General features: G+C 35.5%; 1 protein-coding gene across 1 annotated transcript in view; it reads left to right on the top strand.

Moving 5' to 3' along the window:
* The window catches only part of LOC122258155 (uncharacterized), a 26,379-nt gene extending 7,055 nt beyond the window's left edge, over nucleotides 1-19,324 (top strand). Inside the window, exons 4-32 of the mRNA XM_086551126.1 lie at nucleotides 1,541-1,647; nucleotides 2,021-2,175; nucleotides 2,698-2,912; nucleotides 3,140-3,215; nucleotides 3,426-3,635; nucleotides 3,759-3,942; nucleotides 4,046-4,174; nucleotides 5,732-5,924; nucleotides 6,037-6,191; nucleotides 6,371-6,553; nucleotides 8,297-8,366; nucleotides 8,467-8,583; nucleotides 8,790-8,900; nucleotides 9,090-9,218; nucleotides 9,654-9,737; nucleotides 10,285-10,379; nucleotides 10,493-10,775; nucleotides 10,906-11,935; nucleotides 12,169-12,269; nucleotides 12,381-12,533; nucleotides 13,025-13,138; nucleotides 13,395-13,512; nucleotides 14,272-14,407; nucleotides 14,573-14,702; nucleotides 15,150-15,254; nucleotides 17,287-17,451; nucleotides 17,979-18,145; nucleotides 18,312-18,441; nucleotides 18,967-19,324. Coding sequence (XP_086407252.1) covers nucleotides 1,541-1,647; nucleotides 2,021-2,175; nucleotides 2,698-2,912; nucleotides 3,140-3,215; nucleotides 3,426-3,635; nucleotides 3,759-3,942; nucleotides 4,046-4,174; nucleotides 5,732-5,924; nucleotides 6,037-6,191; nucleotides 6,371-6,553; nucleotides 8,297-8,366; nucleotides 8,467-8,583; nucleotides 8,790-8,900; nucleotides 9,090-9,218; nucleotides 9,654-9,737; nucleotides 10,285-10,379; nucleotides 10,493-10,775; nucleotides 10,906-11,935; nucleotides 12,169-12,269; nucleotides 12,381-12,533; nucleotides 13,025-13,138; nucleotides 13,395-13,512; nucleotides 14,272-14,407; nucleotides 14,573-14,702; nucleotides 15,150-15,254; nucleotides 17,287-17,451; nucleotides 17,979-18,145; nucleotides 18,312-18,441; nucleotides 18,967-19,041 — 4,920 coding nt within the window. The 3' untranslated portion in view covers nucleotides 19,042-19,324. The remainder of the gene's footprint in view (nucleotides 1-1,540; nucleotides 1,648-2,020; nucleotides 2,176-2,697; nucleotides 2,913-3,139; nucleotides 3,216-3,425; nucleotides 3,636-3,758; nucleotides 3,943-4,045; nucleotides 4,175-5,731; nucleotides 5,925-6,036; nucleotides 6,192-6,370; nucleotides 6,554-8,296; nucleotides 8,367-8,466; nucleotides 8,584-8,789; nucleotides 8,901-9,089; nucleotides 9,219-9,653; nucleotides 9,738-10,284; nucleotides 10,380-10,492; nucleotides 10,776-10,905; nucleotides 11,936-12,168; nucleotides 12,270-12,380; nucleotides 12,534-13,024; nucleotides 13,139-13,394; nucleotides 13,513-14,271; nucleotides 14,408-14,572; nucleotides 14,703-15,149; nucleotides 15,255-17,286; nucleotides 17,452-17,978; nucleotides 18,146-18,311; nucleotides 18,442-18,966) is intronic.
* The last annotated feature ends 393 nt before the right edge of the window (nucleotides 19,325-19,717 follow it).

The following is a 19,717-nucleotide window of genomic DNA, read 5'->3' as shown; positions in this document are numbered from 1 at the left end:
TGGTTTAGAGGACATCATTAATAGCAATCCCTGCATCTTGTGGCTGAAGTAAGGCACCACAAAAGGCAAACAACAGCCACAGGTAATTGCCCTGATCAAGGGTGAGGTTCCGGAGAAACTGCGGATTCATTATGTAGGAGCAAGGGAGGTATACAAATAATCTCTGACTCTTTGTTATTAATGCAGGTGGGGCCATATGGCCTGGCAGTGTAAGGGCTTCCTATGCTGCCACTTCTGTCAAGGAGTGTGTAGAGAAAATCAAGGCTGACACTGCTGGCATGGAGGAGAGCAAAATGTCAGTTTCCAGCAGGACAAGCAGCAGCTGCAGGTAATTCGGGAGTCTCACACCACAAGCCAGCTGAAGAGGCCACAAGGAGAGTTGTGATGGAGAGGAGAATGCTGGGTGCCATCTGGAGGGTGGCATGGATGGATATAGCAACATGATAACACAAGAGGCAGGCAAGGCATCAGCCCAGCACAAGATACCAGGGCCATCACTGCCAGGGAACTTGTAGGAGGTGTTTGACAAACTTAACCCATTCCGGCTCTGAATGGTCACAATGCTGGGGTTTTCAAACGCATAGGCCTAACGCCTCGGGATTCTTGGGCGCACTAGCTGCGAACCTGGGCTGTTTGGTCGCTCACCCCGAGCACCAGCCTTGACCAAATATCTCATAGCTGGAGTTTGACGTAAAAACCACGAAATGTGTCACCACATCATATGGCGCGAATGGGTTAAGACCAAACCCTACCTTTGATGAAAGACAGTTTTAAGTCAATTGAAAGACTTTTTGATAATTGGTGATTAGCCAACTAGAAACACGGTGATCCACTCTCCCCTTGCATCAAATATGCCATAACTATTGTTGGTACCTGTGAGTTACCCCATCCTCAGGCCAAAAACTTGTTTGGCATGTTCGTGTTGCCACCTCTTCGCAATGGGCTTAAGACACTTTTATCAAGGCTGTTTTAGAAGAAAGGCATTCTTTGTAATTGATCCACTTATTTGTAAACCTATTATGTAGTCTATTTTTCCTGTATGAGTTTGATATTTAGTGATGATGCTATCAGCCATACTGTACCTAGTGCACCAAGTACATGACATGAGCATGTTGTAATATGTATTCCAGAAGCCTGTGTTCATGCCAACCATGCATTCATGAAATGGTTGTCAATTCTTTAACAAGGAGCAAGCACAACAAATGATTTATAGCAAAATTTAACTTTTATTAGTACTACCTGTAGCTGCAACAGTTGGTAATCCTGAAGCAACTGACACAGATGTGCCATGCTTTAACGTTGTGGAATACCATTTTCATGACATTGACACAAAATGGACATGACATAGCCATGGCATGCTGTATGTCACATGTATTATTGGTTTTCCTATTGCCCTTCCATTATATTTCTTTTATTTCATATATAGCCTAATTTGTTTCCTCTAGCTTTTCTTATTATGGAATTATGATTTATCCTCAAAATGAGTGAAATGAGACACATGGTGATTTATTTAGAGCATAATGATTTATGTTTTTTTCAGGATACACAAGTTGATATTTTGGACAACCACAGCATCATTCTCACAGCTCCTGCTTCTTCAAACACCTTCAAGAACAGCACAAATGGCATTACAAAACTCAGTCAAAAGTAAGTTCATTGCCAAAAAGATTGCTGTAAAAAAAAATGGAAGCACAGTGGAATATATACATTAAACATTCATATACAGAAGCATATGGTTGCACCCACAAATAAATGTTCATAAAGCCTTTGGTAGATCCTTTTATTAAGAAACTGCAAACCATTGAGAACAGGTCTTATTTGAATTTTTACATTGTCTACTCTGCAAAGATTTTAGACCCATGGTTTTTGCATTTATGTGAATATTTAAGGATAGCTTGATACTTCATGTATTTGTGTGTATAATATAAATATGAGTGAAAAGTAATTTGAATCAATGTCTGTATGAGAAAAGCATGACATTGATAATTTAGGTAACTGATTCTTATATAACTCATTTCAGATTCACATTTTCTCACATCTATGGCCCAAGCACAAATCAGAAAGAGTTATTTAATGGGTCAACATTAGGATTAGTAAAGGATTTTGTAAATGGACAAAATTGTTTACTGTTCACTTATGGAGCAACAAACTCAGGAAAAACTTTTACTGTTCAAGGTAAGAATTCCTGTAATGGATAGAAATTAGATTTACAAAATATAAAATTTTCAACAATGTCTTTTTTTTAAGCAATTCAAAAATAGTTAGACATGAAATATTAACAATTCATTGGTAAATCACTGAAATTTCAAAAACTTACGGCATTGACATCAGCATAATACTGAAATTTACTAGCATCTAACCAGAGAGAATGAATAAAAGTCTAAAGTGTTTTTAATCCTCTTCAAATAAGTTGCTTTCAGACTTACCACTAAAGCTGAAATCATTTTGAGTTTCATCATAATCTTATATCATCTAAAATGTTCATATGCTATTTCTATGGCTTCATTCATATTACTGGAATATTTGTTCTAAAAACACTTTGATTGTAATATATAGTCAGTATCCTGAGCTATAAGGTATTCACATGCTATCTTCCATAGTTTCATAGTCTTCATTATTTAAGTGATTAAGAAGATTGCATATTTATATTTTAACACTGAGCATGTAATGTAACTAATACGATGACCCTCTTTTCAGGTACTCCCAATGATGCTGGTATTCTACCTCGAGCACTTGAGGTGCTCTTCAACAATGTGGGGGAACACCAATATCAACCCAATGACCTCAAACCCCGCTACTTCTGTGGTGTCATGCGCCTTGAAGAAAGTGATATTAGAAAAGAGGAGGAGAAGAAGGAGAGGATTTTCAAGATAACTTCAGATCTAGGCTCAACCTTCTCTCAGTCAACAATGGTTAGCTTATAAATATGTATAACACTAATGATAGCATGTTCCTATAGTTTAATTATTGCTTCAAATTTTGTAGCTGTTGGTATGTTCCACGATGTTCCAGTTTATTGCTGATGTTCAGTTAGAGTGTATATAGTAGGGTTCTCATATTATTCTGATGCTGTGTGTGGATATATATGGAAAAAAAACATTTTTGTGATCCAATGATATATTTCTTGTTATATTTTCAGAGCCTTTCAAAAATTTCCTTTGGGGACTGTTCTCTCAATACCTCAGATCCGTCAACAGTTAGTGATATTAGTAGAGGTAAGATTTCATACCATATTTATGTATATATTGAAAATATCCTTTTGATAATTTTTGCCACATTACCCTGTAGACCTTTCCCAAAAGATTTATACCTTCATCTGTGTTAAATTTTATAATTATGTGAAAAAAAAAATTCCCTGTTTGTTTAAACACTTTATATGAAGATTCCAATTGCCATTGTTCTGATTAATGTTTTCTGTTCTCCAGTTTCATCTGTCATAGACAATCGTTGTCAGGATGATACTGCTCTTGAGGTGGAAAATTCTGAAAACACGGTGTATGCTGTGTTTGTATCATTTGCTGAGATATATAATGAATATATTTATGACTTGCTAGAGAAAATGCCTACATGCAAAAAGAACAAACGTAACCCACTAATGTTGGGAGAAGACAGGAATAGTGCCATTTACATTAAAGGTAAGGAGAAAATGTTTGAAAATGTTGTTGTTCTTATATTGATTACTATTAAAATGAAGGAGTCAGTAGTATGAGATATTTCAATTTTTGATTAACAAAATGTTTAATGTATGATTTTGATAGGCTTACAGGAAGTTAGAGTCCGAAGTGCAGAGGAGGCATGGAAGCTCTTGGAGATTGGTCGCCAAAACCTTCACTTTGCTGCAACCAAACTCAACCACAATTCATCTCGTTCACATTGCATCTTCACAATTAAGCTGATTAGGATGGCTGATTCTCAGAATCCTCATGTTGCAAGAGTTTCAATGTAAGTTCCAAGTTTTTAAATGTTCAATAGAATGCTAGTAATGTTAGCTGTTTCACAATATGCTGATAAAGATAAACATTAGATAACTACTCTGTATTTCTAGGTTGTCAGTATGTGACCTTGCTGGTGCTGAGCGTGCAGGAAAGACCCATGGAAGTCATGACAGACTGAAGGAAGCTGGAAACATTAACTCTTCTCTCCTGGTGCTGAGTCGATGTATTGAGGCACTAAGGTAAGATTTTTTGATAGTCAACTTTTTACAGCGACTGTGAGAGAGAGAGAGATTGCCCCCTAAAAAATTCCTGTAAAAGTTTTCTGAATTTCACACTATTGTAACATAAAATAAAGCATGTGTGATCATGAAATTTCAAGATTGAACTTACTTTGTTTTAGTTTAAGAAGTCTTGGTACCAAGAATTTTGAGAAATTTTATGTGAAGTCTAGTATTTTCTTGTGAAATTTGACTGGAAGTAAAGGGATGATATTGACCATAGATAACACTGATGCTGAACATTTCAGTGGGTTAGTTCACAGCATCTGAGCAAACATCAGAACTCGCCAAGCTTTCTGCTTGATGCATCCCAAAACTTTTAAGATTTATTCCACCCACACCCACCTCTATTCCAGATCTGAGAGTAGAGATGTGTGATGAATCAGATTTATCAATATTGTCCTGTAAAATACAATGGTAATAGTAGTCCCCCAAAATATGAAAGGATCAAAGTCAGATGCAAAGAAACACATCAAGGGCAAGCTTTGTGAAACAATTAATTATGCTAAAATGGCTTTTAATTCTGAGGATCCTGATTTTGGTAAAAATGAAATAACCCATTGCGTATGGGTGTCATGACATACATGTCGGCACTGATTAGGTCTAAAAGACTGGAGTAAATGTGTACATGACGCGACATCGGGATCTGCTCACAGTTGAAGCGTGCACAGAGTCATGAATTATTATGGCTGTAATGGTGTTCGCTCCAAAGGTACAGGGTTCCAAAGTCAGCCTGAACATGTTGTTTAGGTTAGTCCGCGCTACCCAGAGGGCGGAGAAAACCCTTCTCCTGTCCCTCTAATCTTTAGCCGGTGCCGCTAGTGTCATAGACCGCCCACCCTGACGACCAGTTAGGTTGTTAGGTGCCCCACCCACAATGGGTTAAGAAAAAAGACTCCCATCTTCAGAAGTGTCTTAACTTGGATAATGTATAAGTTGAAAGATAGAATTATCTTTTAAATGTACTATAGGTTATCTTTGCATTTTCTATAAACTTTTAAAAGCATGGGTTAATATCCATGAAAATATGTATTTATATACTTGTATTTTTGTTATTTATCTATGTATACATTTTTCCAATAGGTTTGAATATATTTTACTACAAGAATGATTTATATGTTATATAGTTCCAAGTATTTTGAAAATCACACCAAAAAAAAGACCCCACCCTGAGCCAATGTTTCTTTCATATTTTTGTTTTGATAAATTGTTCTTATACTTTCTAATATATGTTTCAGTGCTGTTGAAAATCAGCTAGTTATTCATTAATTTACTCCTGCATCTCATGGACAGAGATAATGACCAATAAAATTAAATAGTGTTGGTATGATTACCTCATATCTCATTGAGGGAAATAGTGATGAAGTAAAATATGATACAGACTACTTTGTTCCATGTTTGAAAATTTATTATAGTCACAGTTTATGTAATGTCTTAGTGAGAATGAAAGATACTTTGTGCTTTTTTTTAAGAAATGGCCTCCTATATGCAACTGATGTAGCAAAATGCTTTGAACAGGAGAAACCAGATTCAGAAGGGCACCAAGAAGCGTGAGATCCCCGTTCCTTACCGTGACAGCAAGTTGACAAGGCTGTTTCAGAGCTTTTTCCTTGGCCGTGGAAAAGCTGCAATGATTGTGAACATCTCAAAAACTCCTCTCCTTTTTGATGAAACTCTTCAGGTCTTGAAGTTTTCAGCAATTGCTAAACAGGTATGAGTAAAGCATAATAGCTGTGTTGTACTAATTACTTTGATGATATTGCAAACCATCCTGTTCCAGTTGTTATAGTATGTAATTTTTTTTTTAATTTTCCTCTTAACAGGTTGCAATCAGCCAAGCAAAGGAAAGAGAGTGCCAGGTCAAACCACCTAAACGTAATAGTCACTTTTCAAAGTTCATTCGCCAGTCCTTTAATAGTTCAGGACGCTTGTCAGTTCCTTGGGCAAAAGATGAAGGGGAAGTGACCTTTGGAGAAAGGTAAATGTTATTCTATTTTTTTATTTTATTTATTTTCATCACTCATTGATTTTCTCTTTCTAACAAGAATGAGTTTCAAATGTAAAATCATAATTCCATTATTAATTGAATCTGTGTTTGTATTTTGAACTTTTACAAATTAGGGTTGTTTATTATCTATCATATTGTTCTTTTTCCAGTGAAAAGGAAGAGGAAGAAGTCATGGAGACAGTCAAAGAAGAAGAAGAAGATGATGATGAAAGATATGAGGTGAGAAAACAAGACAAATATTGTAGTACAAGTGCAGGTTTCATGTTTCACTGCTTAACTACCTCTTGCATTACTTGCAGTCTCATAGGAAGCATAAATAGGGGTAAATTATGGTAATCCAAGGTAATGTAGCAGCATAGTGATGGTATGCCACAACCAGCCAGGTAGTAGTCATCAGAGAATCTGTGTTTGTATTTTGAACTTTTACAAATTAGGGTTGTTTATTATCTATCATATTGTTCTTTTTCCAGTGAAAAGGAAGAGGAAGAAGTCATGGAGACAGTCAAAGAAGAAGAAGAAGATGATGATGAAAGATATGAGGTGAGAAAACAAGACAAATATTGTAGTACAAGTGCAGGTTTCATGTTTCACTGCTTAACTACCTCTTGCATTACTTGCAGTCTCATAGGAAGCATAAATAGGGGTAAATTATGGTAATCCAAGGTAATGTAGCAGCATAGTGATGGTATGCCACAACCAGCCAGGTAGTAGTCATCAGAGAATCTGTGTTTGTATTTTGAACTTTTACAAATTAGGGTTGTTTATTATCTATCATATTGTTCTTTTTCCAGTGAAAAGGAAGAGGAAGAAGTCATGGAGACAGTCAAAGAAGAAGAAGAAGATGATGATGAAAGATATGAGGTGAGAAAACAAGACAAATATTGTAGTACAAGTGCAGGTTTCATGTTTCACTGCTTAACTACCTCTTGCATTACTTGCAGTCTCATAGGAAGCATAAATAGGGGTAAATTATGGTAATCCAAGGTAATGTAGCAGCATAGTGATGGTATGCCACAACCAGCCAGGTAGTAGTCATCAGAGAATCTGTGTTTGTATTTTGAACTTTTACAAATTAGGGTTGTTTATTATCTATCATATTGTTCTTTTTCCAGTGAAAAGGAAGAGGAAGAAGTCATGGAGACAGTCAAAGAAGAAGAAGAAGATGATGATGAAAGATATGAGGTGAGAAAACAAGACAAATATTGTAGTACAAGTGCAGGTTTCATGTTTCACTGCTTAACTACCTCTTGCATTACTTGCAGTCTCATAGGAAGCATAAATAGGGGTAAATTATGGTAATCCAAGGTAATGTAGCAGCATAGTGATGGTATGCCACAACCAGCCAGGTAGTAGTCATCAGAGAATCTGTGTTTGTATTTTGAACTTTTACAAATTAGGGTTGTTTATTATCTATCATATTGTTCTTTTTCCAGTGAAAAGGAAGAGGAAGAAGTCATGGAGACAGTCAAAGAAGAAGAAGAAGATGATGATGAAAGATATGAGGTGAGAAAACAAGACAAATATTGTAGTACAAGTGCAGGTTTCATGTTTCACTGCTTAACTACCTCTTGCATTACTTGCAGTCTCATAGGAAGCATAAATAGGGGTAAATTATGGTAATCCAAGGTAATGTAGCAGCATAGTGATGGTATGCCACAACCAGCCAGGTAGTAGTCATCAGAGAATCTGTGTTTGTATTTTGAACTTTTACAAATTAGGGTTGTTTATTATCTATCATATTGTTCTTTTTCCAGTGAAAAGGAAGAGGAAGAAGTCATGGAGACAGTCAAAGAAGAAGAAGAAGATGATGATGAAAGATATGAGGTGAGAAAACAAGACAAATATTGTAGTACAAGTGCAGGTTTCATGTTTCACTGCTTAACTACCTCTTGCATTACTTGCAGTCTCATAGGAAGCATAAATAGGGGTAAATTATGGTAATCCAAGGTAATGTAGCAGCATAGTGATGGTATGCCACAACCAGCCAGGTAGTAGTCATCAGAGAATCTGTGTTTGTATTTTGAACTTTTACAAATTAGGGTTGTTTATTATCTATCATATTGTTCTTTTTCCAGTGAAAAGGAAGAGGAAGAAGTCATGGAGACAGTCAAAGAAGAAGAAGAAGATGATGATGAAAGATATGAGGTGAGAAAACAAGACAAATGTAAAGAAATTCTATTTCAGACAAGGAGGGCACGTATTTGTACCTTTGATATATGAATTAATTGTAAATCTGCAATTTCAGGAAGCTGCACAGAAATTGAGCATGTCCATTACTACAGAGAATTTAGTTATAGAAGAACTAAAGCGAAGAGTTGATGAGAATAAAGTGCTAATAGCTAGTCAAGATGAAGAAATTAAGGTAATATTTGCATTTGTTTTTCTTTGTATTTTTGTTTTATTACAGTACTACTGTTCTTTGCTATCATGAAACCTCATAAAGTATATATAATGATATTTATTTCCCAGAATTCTCATACTTGCTTAAAGATTAGAAAGAAATGCATAATTAGTGTAAATGCTTCCATTTTAATGTAAAAGTGAGTGGGGTGTGTTGCTTTTTTCCAGGATTTAAAGGAGATGCTTATAGAATGTGCAGAAGAGCTCATAGCAAAGCAGCAGGAATGCACTACCCTTGAAAAATCTCTTAAAGTCAGTGAAGGTAGCATTGCAAAGCAGGTTAGTTAAGAATGCTCTCTTTTTCAATTAGGTAATAATCATGATATTTGCCTAAAAATCCTGCAAAGGAGATAAGAAAATATACAATTTTCATGTACTTTAATACCTTCCGGCTTTAGAGTGCATAAAACTTTGAAACAATCTGTCATCATTAATGATGTAAATAATATACATGTAATTTGTCCATAGCTGGTAAATATCAATGAGCTGGAGAGCCAAGTCTCAGAGGCCCGATCCATAGTCAGCCAGTATGCTGCACAGGTGGAAGAGAGGGACCAGCATACAGCAGAGTTAAGAGAGCAGCTGGAAGCTTCCAAGGTTAGTAGAAGACTTTCACACAAATGTATAACTTAATTTGTTTCAGTGGACTTTAATAACCTAGATTATTCCAGTATAGTTTTAGGAAATACTAACATTTGCTAAAATGTCCTACTGTAGATAGAAGAATTAATTCAGTAATTGATATATTTTGTAATTCCAGCACAATATCCATTTTCATATATTACTGAAACAATATATGAAAGTTGTTGTATTGTACTTCAGTAGATAGTATTGATTTTAGAGTTATTAGTTTGTTATTGATTTTAGTGTGCAATAATGTAATGGCAATGCAGAGTAATTTAGATCTTTTAATTTACAGTTATTATATAACTATTATTAGTGGTTACTGGGCTATTGCCTTTGGCATGCAGGACTGGTAAAGGGATTTATCAGGTTATATATACTGATTTGTTATGTACTGTGTATTCCTAGAATGTAGAGCAGCTGCTTGCTGAAATGAAAGATCTACATGAAATTGCTGAAAATCAAAAGAAAAAAGTCTGGATCCTTGAGAAGGTATGGCATGATAGTCTATGTGCTTTTGTTCTTTAAACACAGAGGTGCAAGTTAATTTACCTGATAAGTTTTCTGTCCCCATTATTTTCTATTTTTTATTATTTTTATTTTTTTCTTGTAATTTGGATTATGCCCATCTGCCTTTATCCCAATAATGCTGGGATAAATGAAGCGTAGGAGAGCTGCACTCTGGGGGTGCAATTCTTGTTTCTGGCCATTGTGCTAGGTGCTTGCACCTGGCAGGCTTCTTGGCCTTTTACTTTTATTTATTTCTTTGTTTTTGTGTATTACTTTGTTTAGCTGTATATATTTGCCATTTTAGTAACTATTTCTTCTTTCTTATTTACTCATTTTATAGTCAAGACTGTATAGAAGAGATTTTCTTTGAATTTTACATTTTACTTTTCTCTGGCTCTTCATGTCTCCTTTTATTGATTGTTTAAATTATTGATACGACTAATGCGGGCTAAGAAGAATAGGGCTAATTAATTATATGAAAGGTTTTGTCCATAAATAGCATGCAATCTATGTGTACATATTTTTCCAGAAATTGTCAGACAAAGAACATGAGTGTAATGCAGCTCAGAAGAAAAAGGAAGAAGCTGTTCACCAGAAGGAAAAGATTGAAGAGGATTATCTAAGGTAATGGGAAAAATTATGTATGTATGTATGAGTTCTGTTGATGTTTAAGATGTACTGTCTTCTACTTAAATTTAGGTATACTATCTTAGCTTATGAATTATTTGATTCAACAGAGATAAAAGTAAACTGCTTTTGGAACTTGCTGATCTGAAGCGAAGTGGACCTCAGAAAACAGTGGCTTCGAAAGAATCCCCAGAAGACCTGCAAATCCAGATCAGAATAACAGAATTAGAAAAACAAAAGGAGGAAGTGGAAAGAGAAAAAGATCATCTTAAGAATCAGCTAACGGAATCAAAAGATTTGTTTGCACACCTACAGACTGCTAATAGCAATCTTGAAAGCCATTTTGATACAATACAAAAGGAAAATGAGAAGCTGAAGGAAACTGTAGATGAGGTAGGGATGATTATTGGTTCTAGGTATCTGATCTAATAAGTTCTAAAATGGAGAAGAAAAAAAAAACTTTCATTCTGCATATTCTAAATCAGATTATTCATTAAAGGAAGATATGATTTTCTTATTTCAGTTGAGCTGCAAATTAATGAGCATACAAGAGGAACGAGCTGAAGACCAGTTAGATATTTCAAGTCAAAAAGCAACCACTGCTGAAGCTATCAGTCAAGTGCATGATTATCAGAAGCAGTTGAAAGAAAAGGATGAGCAAATTATCAGTTTAGACCATCAGATTCAGGATTTAGAGAGACAGATCAAAAGTTTAGAAGAAAGGAGTGATGACAAGGACCTCCAGGAAGAATTTGAGAGACTTCAGAAGTCTTCAGATAGTTTGTCTGTAGAGCGAGATGAATTGCAAGAAAACATTCAGAAGCTAACAGCAGAAGTAACCACTCAAAGGGAAGAAATCAATAATCTGAAACAGTCTTCAGTTTCAAAAAAGGATTTCATGCAGGTGAAAGAAGAGCTTGCAAATAAATTAGAAGAAATTGAGGCTCTTCAGAAGGAAAAAGAATATCAACAGAAAGTATTAGATGACATCAAAGAGAAACTTGAAGATACAAATAATCTTATGCAGACTATTGAAGCAGAAAAACTTTCATCAGTAGAAAACCTTAGAATTGATGTTTCTGATAAAAATTCAAAAATTGAAGAATTGGAGAGGGAAATTGAACTCATGAAATCGGAAACAGAGAATGAAATGAAGTACATGTCTCAAGTACAAGAACTTGAAACTCAGTTAAAGGATGAGAAACTGAAAATTGAAGAACTAGAAAACGAGGCACAGATCAAAAGTAGTAAGATTGAGGAACAGGATTCTGAGATTGGTAAACTGAGAGCTGCAGTTCAAGTTCAGGATGAAGAGAACAAGACATTCCTTGAGAAGGTACAAACTGATTTAGATGATCTAAAGAAAGAAAAAGAAAGATTACAAGAAACTCTGACATCACATCAAAAGGAGACAGACAGAGCTATAGAGCAGATCAACTTGGAGAAGACAGAGTTAACTGGAGAAATTAGCCGTTTGAAAATGGCTCTGCAGGAAATCGAAGGTTGCAAATCTGCTTTAGAGTTGCAGCTCTCTGAACTCCCAGAGCTACAAGGTATGGGTTGCTTCCAGATCATAATTGACTGCTTATTGGTTTTGTTTGTTGTGTTTCTTTAAAATTAGTTGTTTTCTAAGACTGACCTAGTTCAATTTCTTGGTTTTTCAATCCTTAGGTTCTGACAGTTAAAAGAAAAAAAAAGTACTTGAGGTACAGATAATAATGAAATTGTTTTTTATACAGATATATTAAAATTTTACCATAAACTCTACTTCTTCTTGATTCCAAAGAGAGAGAGAATGCATTGAAGATTTGTTTGGAAGATATGGAACAGGTGAAAATCTTGAACGAAAATAAAATGTTGGAGCAAGAGGATTCTGCTGTGTATAAGGTTAGTACTGTTAATTATTGGGCATATGACAGGCTGAATTGTAAAGGCAACCACATAATATTTAAACAATATAAGCAACATGAAAATAAATCTCATTATTATTGGTTACAGGAGAAATTAGGGGAACAAGAACAACTTGTAGCATCTCTATCTAAAGGGAATGATGAGCTCAAGATGAAGCTTTCTGAAATGGAGGGTTTCAACAACACTCTCAATGAACATCTTAAAGAGAAGGAAGAAGTCATTGCTGCTCTCAATGCAAAGGTAATCTTCATTCATTTGGTTGTTATATTATGTGTTAATATAGTAAGTATTTGGAAAGTGTAGGTCAAAGAGAAGATCATGTATGCTTTGCTGTCTGATGAGAGAATCCCCTTTTTTTCATAATGATTGTTATCGTTTCTATTATTATTGTTATTACCATTATTATTATTATTATTAAAACCAGCAACATATTTATTACTGCATATAAAAATAGCATATTAGGCAATAATTTAGAATTTCACAGTGGATGTTGCATGAATATTAACTGCTATCTCTTCTGCCAGACATTTTGGTATATTTAAGTCTGTATGTGCCATATTCAAAGACAGCAGCATAGAAGAGAGGTGAGGGGGGATACACAATATCAATAACCTCTGATATAAGGCAAAGCTTTTAAAAAGGACAATTAAGTGTCACATCTTGCAAAAACAACATTTTTAATGTAAATTTCTTCCGTGCCATTAACAGGAAATTTGTTATTTCTTAATCAGGTTGAATCATTAGACTACAAGCTGACACAGGCAGAGGAGGAACTGGAAGCAAAAAAACAAGAAGTTTCCCAAAGCTTAAATGCTGCCAGGGAAAGATATGACATCCTGGAAAAGGTTAGCATTCTATCAAACTGTGTGTGTGAGAGTGGAGAGAGAGAGAGAGACCTGATAAAGTGTTTGCCACACATATTGTGGGCATGAGATCATTCCGGGCTTTTCATTAAGCTGAAAAAATGGCACTTGTAAATTAAAGCCAATGTCATATATGAAATCCAGAGTAGAAAAATTAAGCTATTTTTAAAAATACATCAGAATAGAACTATGTATTTATCTGAGTATAGATTTTTCACTTTCCATTGACATTTCATAGGAAGTACGTGCAGTCAGAGAAGCTCGTCAGGAAGAGGTCTCTCAATATAGAACCCAGAAAGATGTTCAAGAGCAACAACTCCAGCAAAAGGATGAGGAAATTAAATCGCTACAGCAAGGTATGTTTACTGTATGCCATTAGGATAGAAGACTGCAAGATGTGGAATTTTGCCTCAGATGTGTGAAAGAAACACAAAGGTATTTATTCCAAATGTTTAATAATTGAGGCACCCTCTGCTGAAGTCATGTATGTAAGTTGAAATTTAGGTTTCACTTGTATCAAGTAGAACAAGAAGTGCATAATCCTATAAAAACTAAAATTTAAGATACAAAAGCACCGTGTGCTCCAAGGAGCCAGGTATTATCAATAAATGAATAATAATCCAGAAAAACCACAAATGATAGTTTGAACTGAGGTAAGCACTGCTGATTTAGTCCTTCCTTCAATCTGCATTAGAGCTGAAGTGAGGCATGGGCAAGCAGGAGCGAGTCAACCTGCCAGATTTTAGATGCTGTTTTCTCAACTTATTGTTTGTTACTTATTTTCAGTGCAGGCTTAACATATAAAATTATTAGTAATAATGCTTTCTCTCACTAATTTGTATTTAGAAATTGGTGTTAATAACTTATACATTTCCTTTATTAACAATTTTCCTTTATTGACAATTAATTAGTCCTGTCACAAAATATATAGGTACTGTTCCATGCTGTGCAAGGATTGATACTACCCTTCAAGTTGTTTTTTTATATAAAAGAAAAAGGAAAATCTTCACCCCATTTTCATCTCCTTATTGATTTTTGTTTTTATTATATTCAAGGTTTCCAGTTTGTTGTTTTTGTCAGAAAATTACATAATGTTTTGCCTATGTTTTTAATAGAAATCAAGAAACTACTCCAGCAGTCCATATCTTCAATATCCAACACCAGCCAGATAACTATCCCTGAAACACCAAAAGTCAAGAAGGAATCTGTAGAGGTTGATGAGGACATCTTGGCACTCAAGGAGCAATTCAGGTGTGTTTCATAAAGTTTGTTAGTTAGTGACAACTATGGTGACAGATTTCGAGTTTGATCAGATATATATGGATGGGTAGCATTGCTCAGCAGCTTGCTTTTTGAAGTACAGTAAAGAATATAAAGTAGGGATATAATATAATATTGCAAATTAATACTTTTCAGGCTCAGTGAAGCCCAGAAAGATGCCCTACTTCAGGAAGTTTCAGGGTTGAAAAACAAGTTGGAGAAGCTGTCGTTAGCATCAGATGCTTCGTTATTCCATTGTCCAGCAACTATAGATTCATCAAAACAGGCAAGTTAAACAACTTCTTTTACAGGACTTCTTCAATATTTATGGAGATGTCTTCCACAGTCAGTCATTCAGAGAAATTAGCAAACTGCACTGTGACATATAAAATGAGTAGGCTTGAAACCTTCCACACTGGGCATGTTTCCAGGGGGGTATCACTTTCATATTGCCTTTTTTATTGTTTAAATTACAATCTATTTCTTCAGTTGTTTAACTATGTGCAACTAAAAGCTAATTCGTATCACAGTGCATTTGTACCAAAATTAGACTCCGATATCATAACGTAAGTTACATCTTAAGATGTCCACCCTCTAGCTGCCCATTTTAAGGTATGGGCCTTCCTGTAATAGTTTTTGATAATAGAAAATAACCAATAGCAGACATATAGTGCATTTGTGTGTTTGTTTGTTTTTGTGTGTATCAGATATTAATAAACTCCTTTATAAATAGAGTGTGGAGTGCAACAACAGCCAGTCAGAGGGAGAAAGCATAACCACTCCATGTGGTCGATCAAAGAGGAATCAGAAAAGAAATCCTCCACTTCCAACCCCAAGTGTAAGTTTTATGTATTTTATTTTAGAACCCATGTTATTGATCATGGTTAATCATAATTTCTGAACATTTTCATCAGCTTCTATATTTAGATTTCTGGTAGGATATTATAACTTTCATAATATTGATTATGAATATTAGGCACTGTTATGTTGCAAACAGTAATCATTTCATTATGTTCTTGATCTGTTGGATATGAATATATTCACAGATAATGCATTTGCAATTTGCCACCATATACTTAATAATCCCCTTGCACACAGACTGAGCATCTGCTTTGCTTGCTCAGCAATGGGGTTGGTGATAGGGCTCTGCCAGGCTATTAACCCTCTCTGGACGGGTGGTACACCACGGGTACCGAGCATTCAAGGCCCATTCGCAGGGTGCTGTCATATGGCGTCGATCATTTAATTGATTTAGGCCTATGCGTTCGAGAGCCCCAGCATTACAACTTGCAAGGCTGGAATGCCCCCGGCATGAATGGGTTAAACAGTTGCTGACAGTTGTTGTTTTGGCTCCAAATGATCAAAAATGCCTCAGGCTATTTGCGTGCTCTGACCGTAGTCAATCGCTAAATGCCCGATCACCTGGCGCACCAGCCAGAAGGACAGCCATGACAAAATATCTCATACCCGGTGGCTAGTTCCACCACCACTTAAAGTGATATTTTGTCACCTGGCGTTAACGGGTTAACCCATTGTATATGGTTGTCATGACATACATGATGCAGGAGCTCTGGCCTGATGACGGGCATGATGACATACATGACATTCAGGGATTTTGGATCACTGTGTTATTTTATTGTGCTATGAGTAATGGGTGAGTGATGATGACAATTGCAGTCATAATAACCTCTTGCTTAAAGTAACGCTGATGAAGGTGTGCAGGCATAATAGGAAGAAGTTGACTCAAACCATGCCCAATGTCTACAATATGCCCCTGTGCCAGCAGGGGTGCATTTTACTGCGGCACTCACAGTCATAAGCACAAGTTCCTATATCTTCTATATCTCCATGTTATCCTCATTGTGGATGCTTATATGTTAGGTAATCAATCATAACAGTACATAAATAGGAAAAAATACAGTTGCTTTTTGTCTTCTCATAAAATGGCAATATTTCTATCACACTGAGTATAGAGAAAATAATGAGCTGATATGGACCCTAAACTACAATTTTAGTCAACTGCAACAATGATAGAGCCTGTGATATGACAGATATGTCTCTAAATACATTAAAACACAGAAATGACTAGTTTACGAGTGACTAAAAGAAAGTGGGAAAAGTCAAGGTATGTTGTGTGAAGCTGCCTTGCTCTGAAATAAACCCATCCTGGAGACTGGGCAAGTGAATCTATACCCCATCTGCAATAGGTTAGATAAACCACAAACCACAAGAAAATTCCTATGTAAAATTATTTGATTTATCTTTGCACTAAACTAAAAACTTCTCACATACACATATAAAGTTTACTTCTGCTTCTGTTGTAAAATTCTATAACAAACTATATTTTGATCTATTGTAAGTAACAGTATTACTTACAGTAGATTTCTTGATACTAAAAGATAGCATTTGCATTTACCACTGCTTAGTATGGTCCTATGTATAAATTCTGTTGCTATTTATAAAGCTTGTTTCCTTTCTTTTTCAAACCAAAATTAAGGCTTGTTTCACTGATAACAAATCAAAAGTCTAATATTTGTTATTATCTGCTAGGGCTTATTAATATTATTTCTACCATTTATATAAAATTGTTTAAAATATATCCTGTTTATATATTAACAAATTTATGTTTTATGTTTCTGCTGATCACAAAGCCTTTATCTAGATACTTGTGAAAATGGTTAAGCTCATTACTTTTTGATTGGTATGGTAGTGATAATTCTCATAGAATGTAACAATTGCAATACAATGGGATGCTGCTGTTGACACAGTATTAAACAAGTTTTTGATTGGCATATTTGAATTACTTGTGTTTTTCCATAGAAAAATAATCTTGTCCCAACAACCGTTTGATACTGAATGACTTCCCACAGGAATCTTTGCACTTAGTCCTAGATACTACAGAGGGCGATGGAAGCTATTTCCTCTCTCCAGCTTCAGTCACAACTGGCAGTAATAAGAGGGTAGAAAAGCCACAGAGGACCTCAAGGCGCATTCAGAGCAGAAGAAATGTCTATGACAACTCCTTTGAGAATCAGGTAGGACATGAAGTACATTCCTTCAAGAAATGATAAATAACAAAGTATGCACATGTTTGAGGCAGTCTCTCTCTCTTTCTCTTTCTTAACCCATTCCCGCTGGCACTGTTCCGTCTTTGCATGGCTGCAATACCGGGGCTGTCGAACGCATAGGCCTAAATCAATTATACGATTGACGGCACTATGCATATTACATAATTGCCGTCTGTGGACGGCGGCCAGCGGTATCGGGTTAAGCAAATGGTGCAGTGACTTTCTGTGGAAAGTTAACAAAATATTGAAAGTATTTCTCACTACCTCTTCTCTCCCTTCTCTCTTTTCTCTTCTCTTCTCATCTCTCCCTTTTCTCTTTTCTCTCTTCTCCTCTTTCCTCTCCTCTATTTCTTTTTCTTTTTTTGGCTTTTTTTGTGCCTGTCATTAAATAATACTTCTTGTTACCAGCAGGAAAAAGTAGTATAGCTGAACAAAGGTTTAATGAGGCATTCATAATTTGGCATAAAGTGTGTTCATATAAATAATTATTTCAGGAATCTTCATGGAAACCTCCAAAATCTGCTCAAGATGATGAGGATGATGAAGTTTGGGAGCCTCCTGCACAAGCGGGTAAACAGCCTAGAAATACTCGGAAGACCAGGGGACGTAAAACTAAATCTCATGTTTATAATCCACATACTGATCAAGAGAACAAAAGCAGGTATGATCTAGATATTTATATAACCCAATAAGTAGTAAAATGGTAAACTATGGTTTATAATTTGTTATATTTTTTGTCACTCAATTATTTTTGTCATTTAATTCAATTACTCATCAGTTTTTCTTACAAACTCTAATCTGTGACTGAGCTTAATCTCTTTCTGCAGTTTGGCAAACAAGGCTGTAGACAGCCAGACTTCTGACAATGGAGAAGACTTCAAAACACCAGTCCAGAGACGCAGACGGCAGCTGTACAACTCCGCTGTAGAAGAGCCATACGAGTGCTCTCCAAATCTGGTCAGTAATAATATATTTGAGAGAATTATTTAGCTGTTTAGCTTACTGCATATATAATACACTACTTAAACAAACATCATATACAGCATAACAGATGAAAATGGCTTGCTTGCTTTCCCCCCCCCCCTCTCTCTCTCTCTCTCTCTCTCTCTCTCTCTCTCTCTCTCTCTCTCTCTCTCTCTCTCTCTCTCTCTCTCTCTCTCTCTCTCTCTCTCTCTCTCTCTCTCCCTCTCTCCCTCTCTCCTCCCTCTCTCCCTCTCTCCCTCTCTCCCTCTCTCCCTCTCTCCCTCTCTCCCTCTCTCCCTCTCTCCCCCTCTCCTCCCTCTGTGTGTGTGTGAGAGAGAGAGAGAGAGAATCTTGTCATTTCATATTTTCATTCCTATTTCAGTTCTATGAAGAATTATAGTAGATTCTAGTTGGGGAAATTTATAGAAAACTAACATATTAGTTACTTTTTATTTTAGAATATGGCATACCACTAAAAAAGGATTCACCTTTGTAATTACGTCTTTTTCTCTTTCCCAGATTGAACTTCCTCCAGTTCAGGATAGCCCACATACTGTTGTAAGGCGGCAACTGAGGAGCAAAAAAAAGAAATGAATTTTTCCTGATCTTCTGTTATCTGTCATCTTAACAAATCTCTTTCTTCATATATATAAAGGAAACTTTCTTTTTTATGTGTAGACCTAACATTTCTGTATTTCGTGTGTATAATATTTACCACATATGTATGTGAAATACATTTGTAATGTTATTAAAAACTTTAGTTGATAGTAAATTAAGCAAATTTTATTGTTTTATAAACACTGTATAGAGGATGCAGATGTGATGTTGTCTGCCTTCCATGGAATACAGGATTGAGCAAATATAGATACCTAATTCATCAAGTGATTTTAATATCCACACTGCTTTTCAACTTTATTTTTGCAAAAGAAATTAATATAGTCTTTGTAGGGAGTATGAAAATTTGTAGTGGATTGCAAGTTCACCTCATAGTACTTGCTATTCTATACCAGCATGATATTATTATTATTATTATTATTTTTTTTTTTTTTTAACATTGTTTTGAAATGAGTAGTACTGTAAGTAGTAAGGAGGGATTTATCTAACAATGGATGTAGTATGTATTAAATTTATAGTCATTTACTTAACACACTTGTCCACTTTCTTTCAAGAGAGCCAAACGTTTAGGACTTATTCAGAGTGAGAGTGGCATATTCTTTAAGACACAAGTATAGGCAGGAAAAAAAATATATATAGGCACTATAAACTACAC

The sequence above is a fragment of the Penaeus japonicus genome, unplaced genomic scaffold (genome assembly GCF_977035675.1).
Source record: "Penaeus japonicus unplaced genomic scaffold, GWHDUDI00000001_assembly GWHDUDI00000024, whole genome shotgun sequence".
Taxonomy (NCBI): Eukaryota; Metazoa; Arthropoda; class Malacostraca; order Decapoda; family Penaeidae; genus Penaeus; species Penaeus japonicus.
Note: the sequence above shows the minus strand (reverse complement) of the source record. Positions and strands in the feature narration are given on the sequence as shown.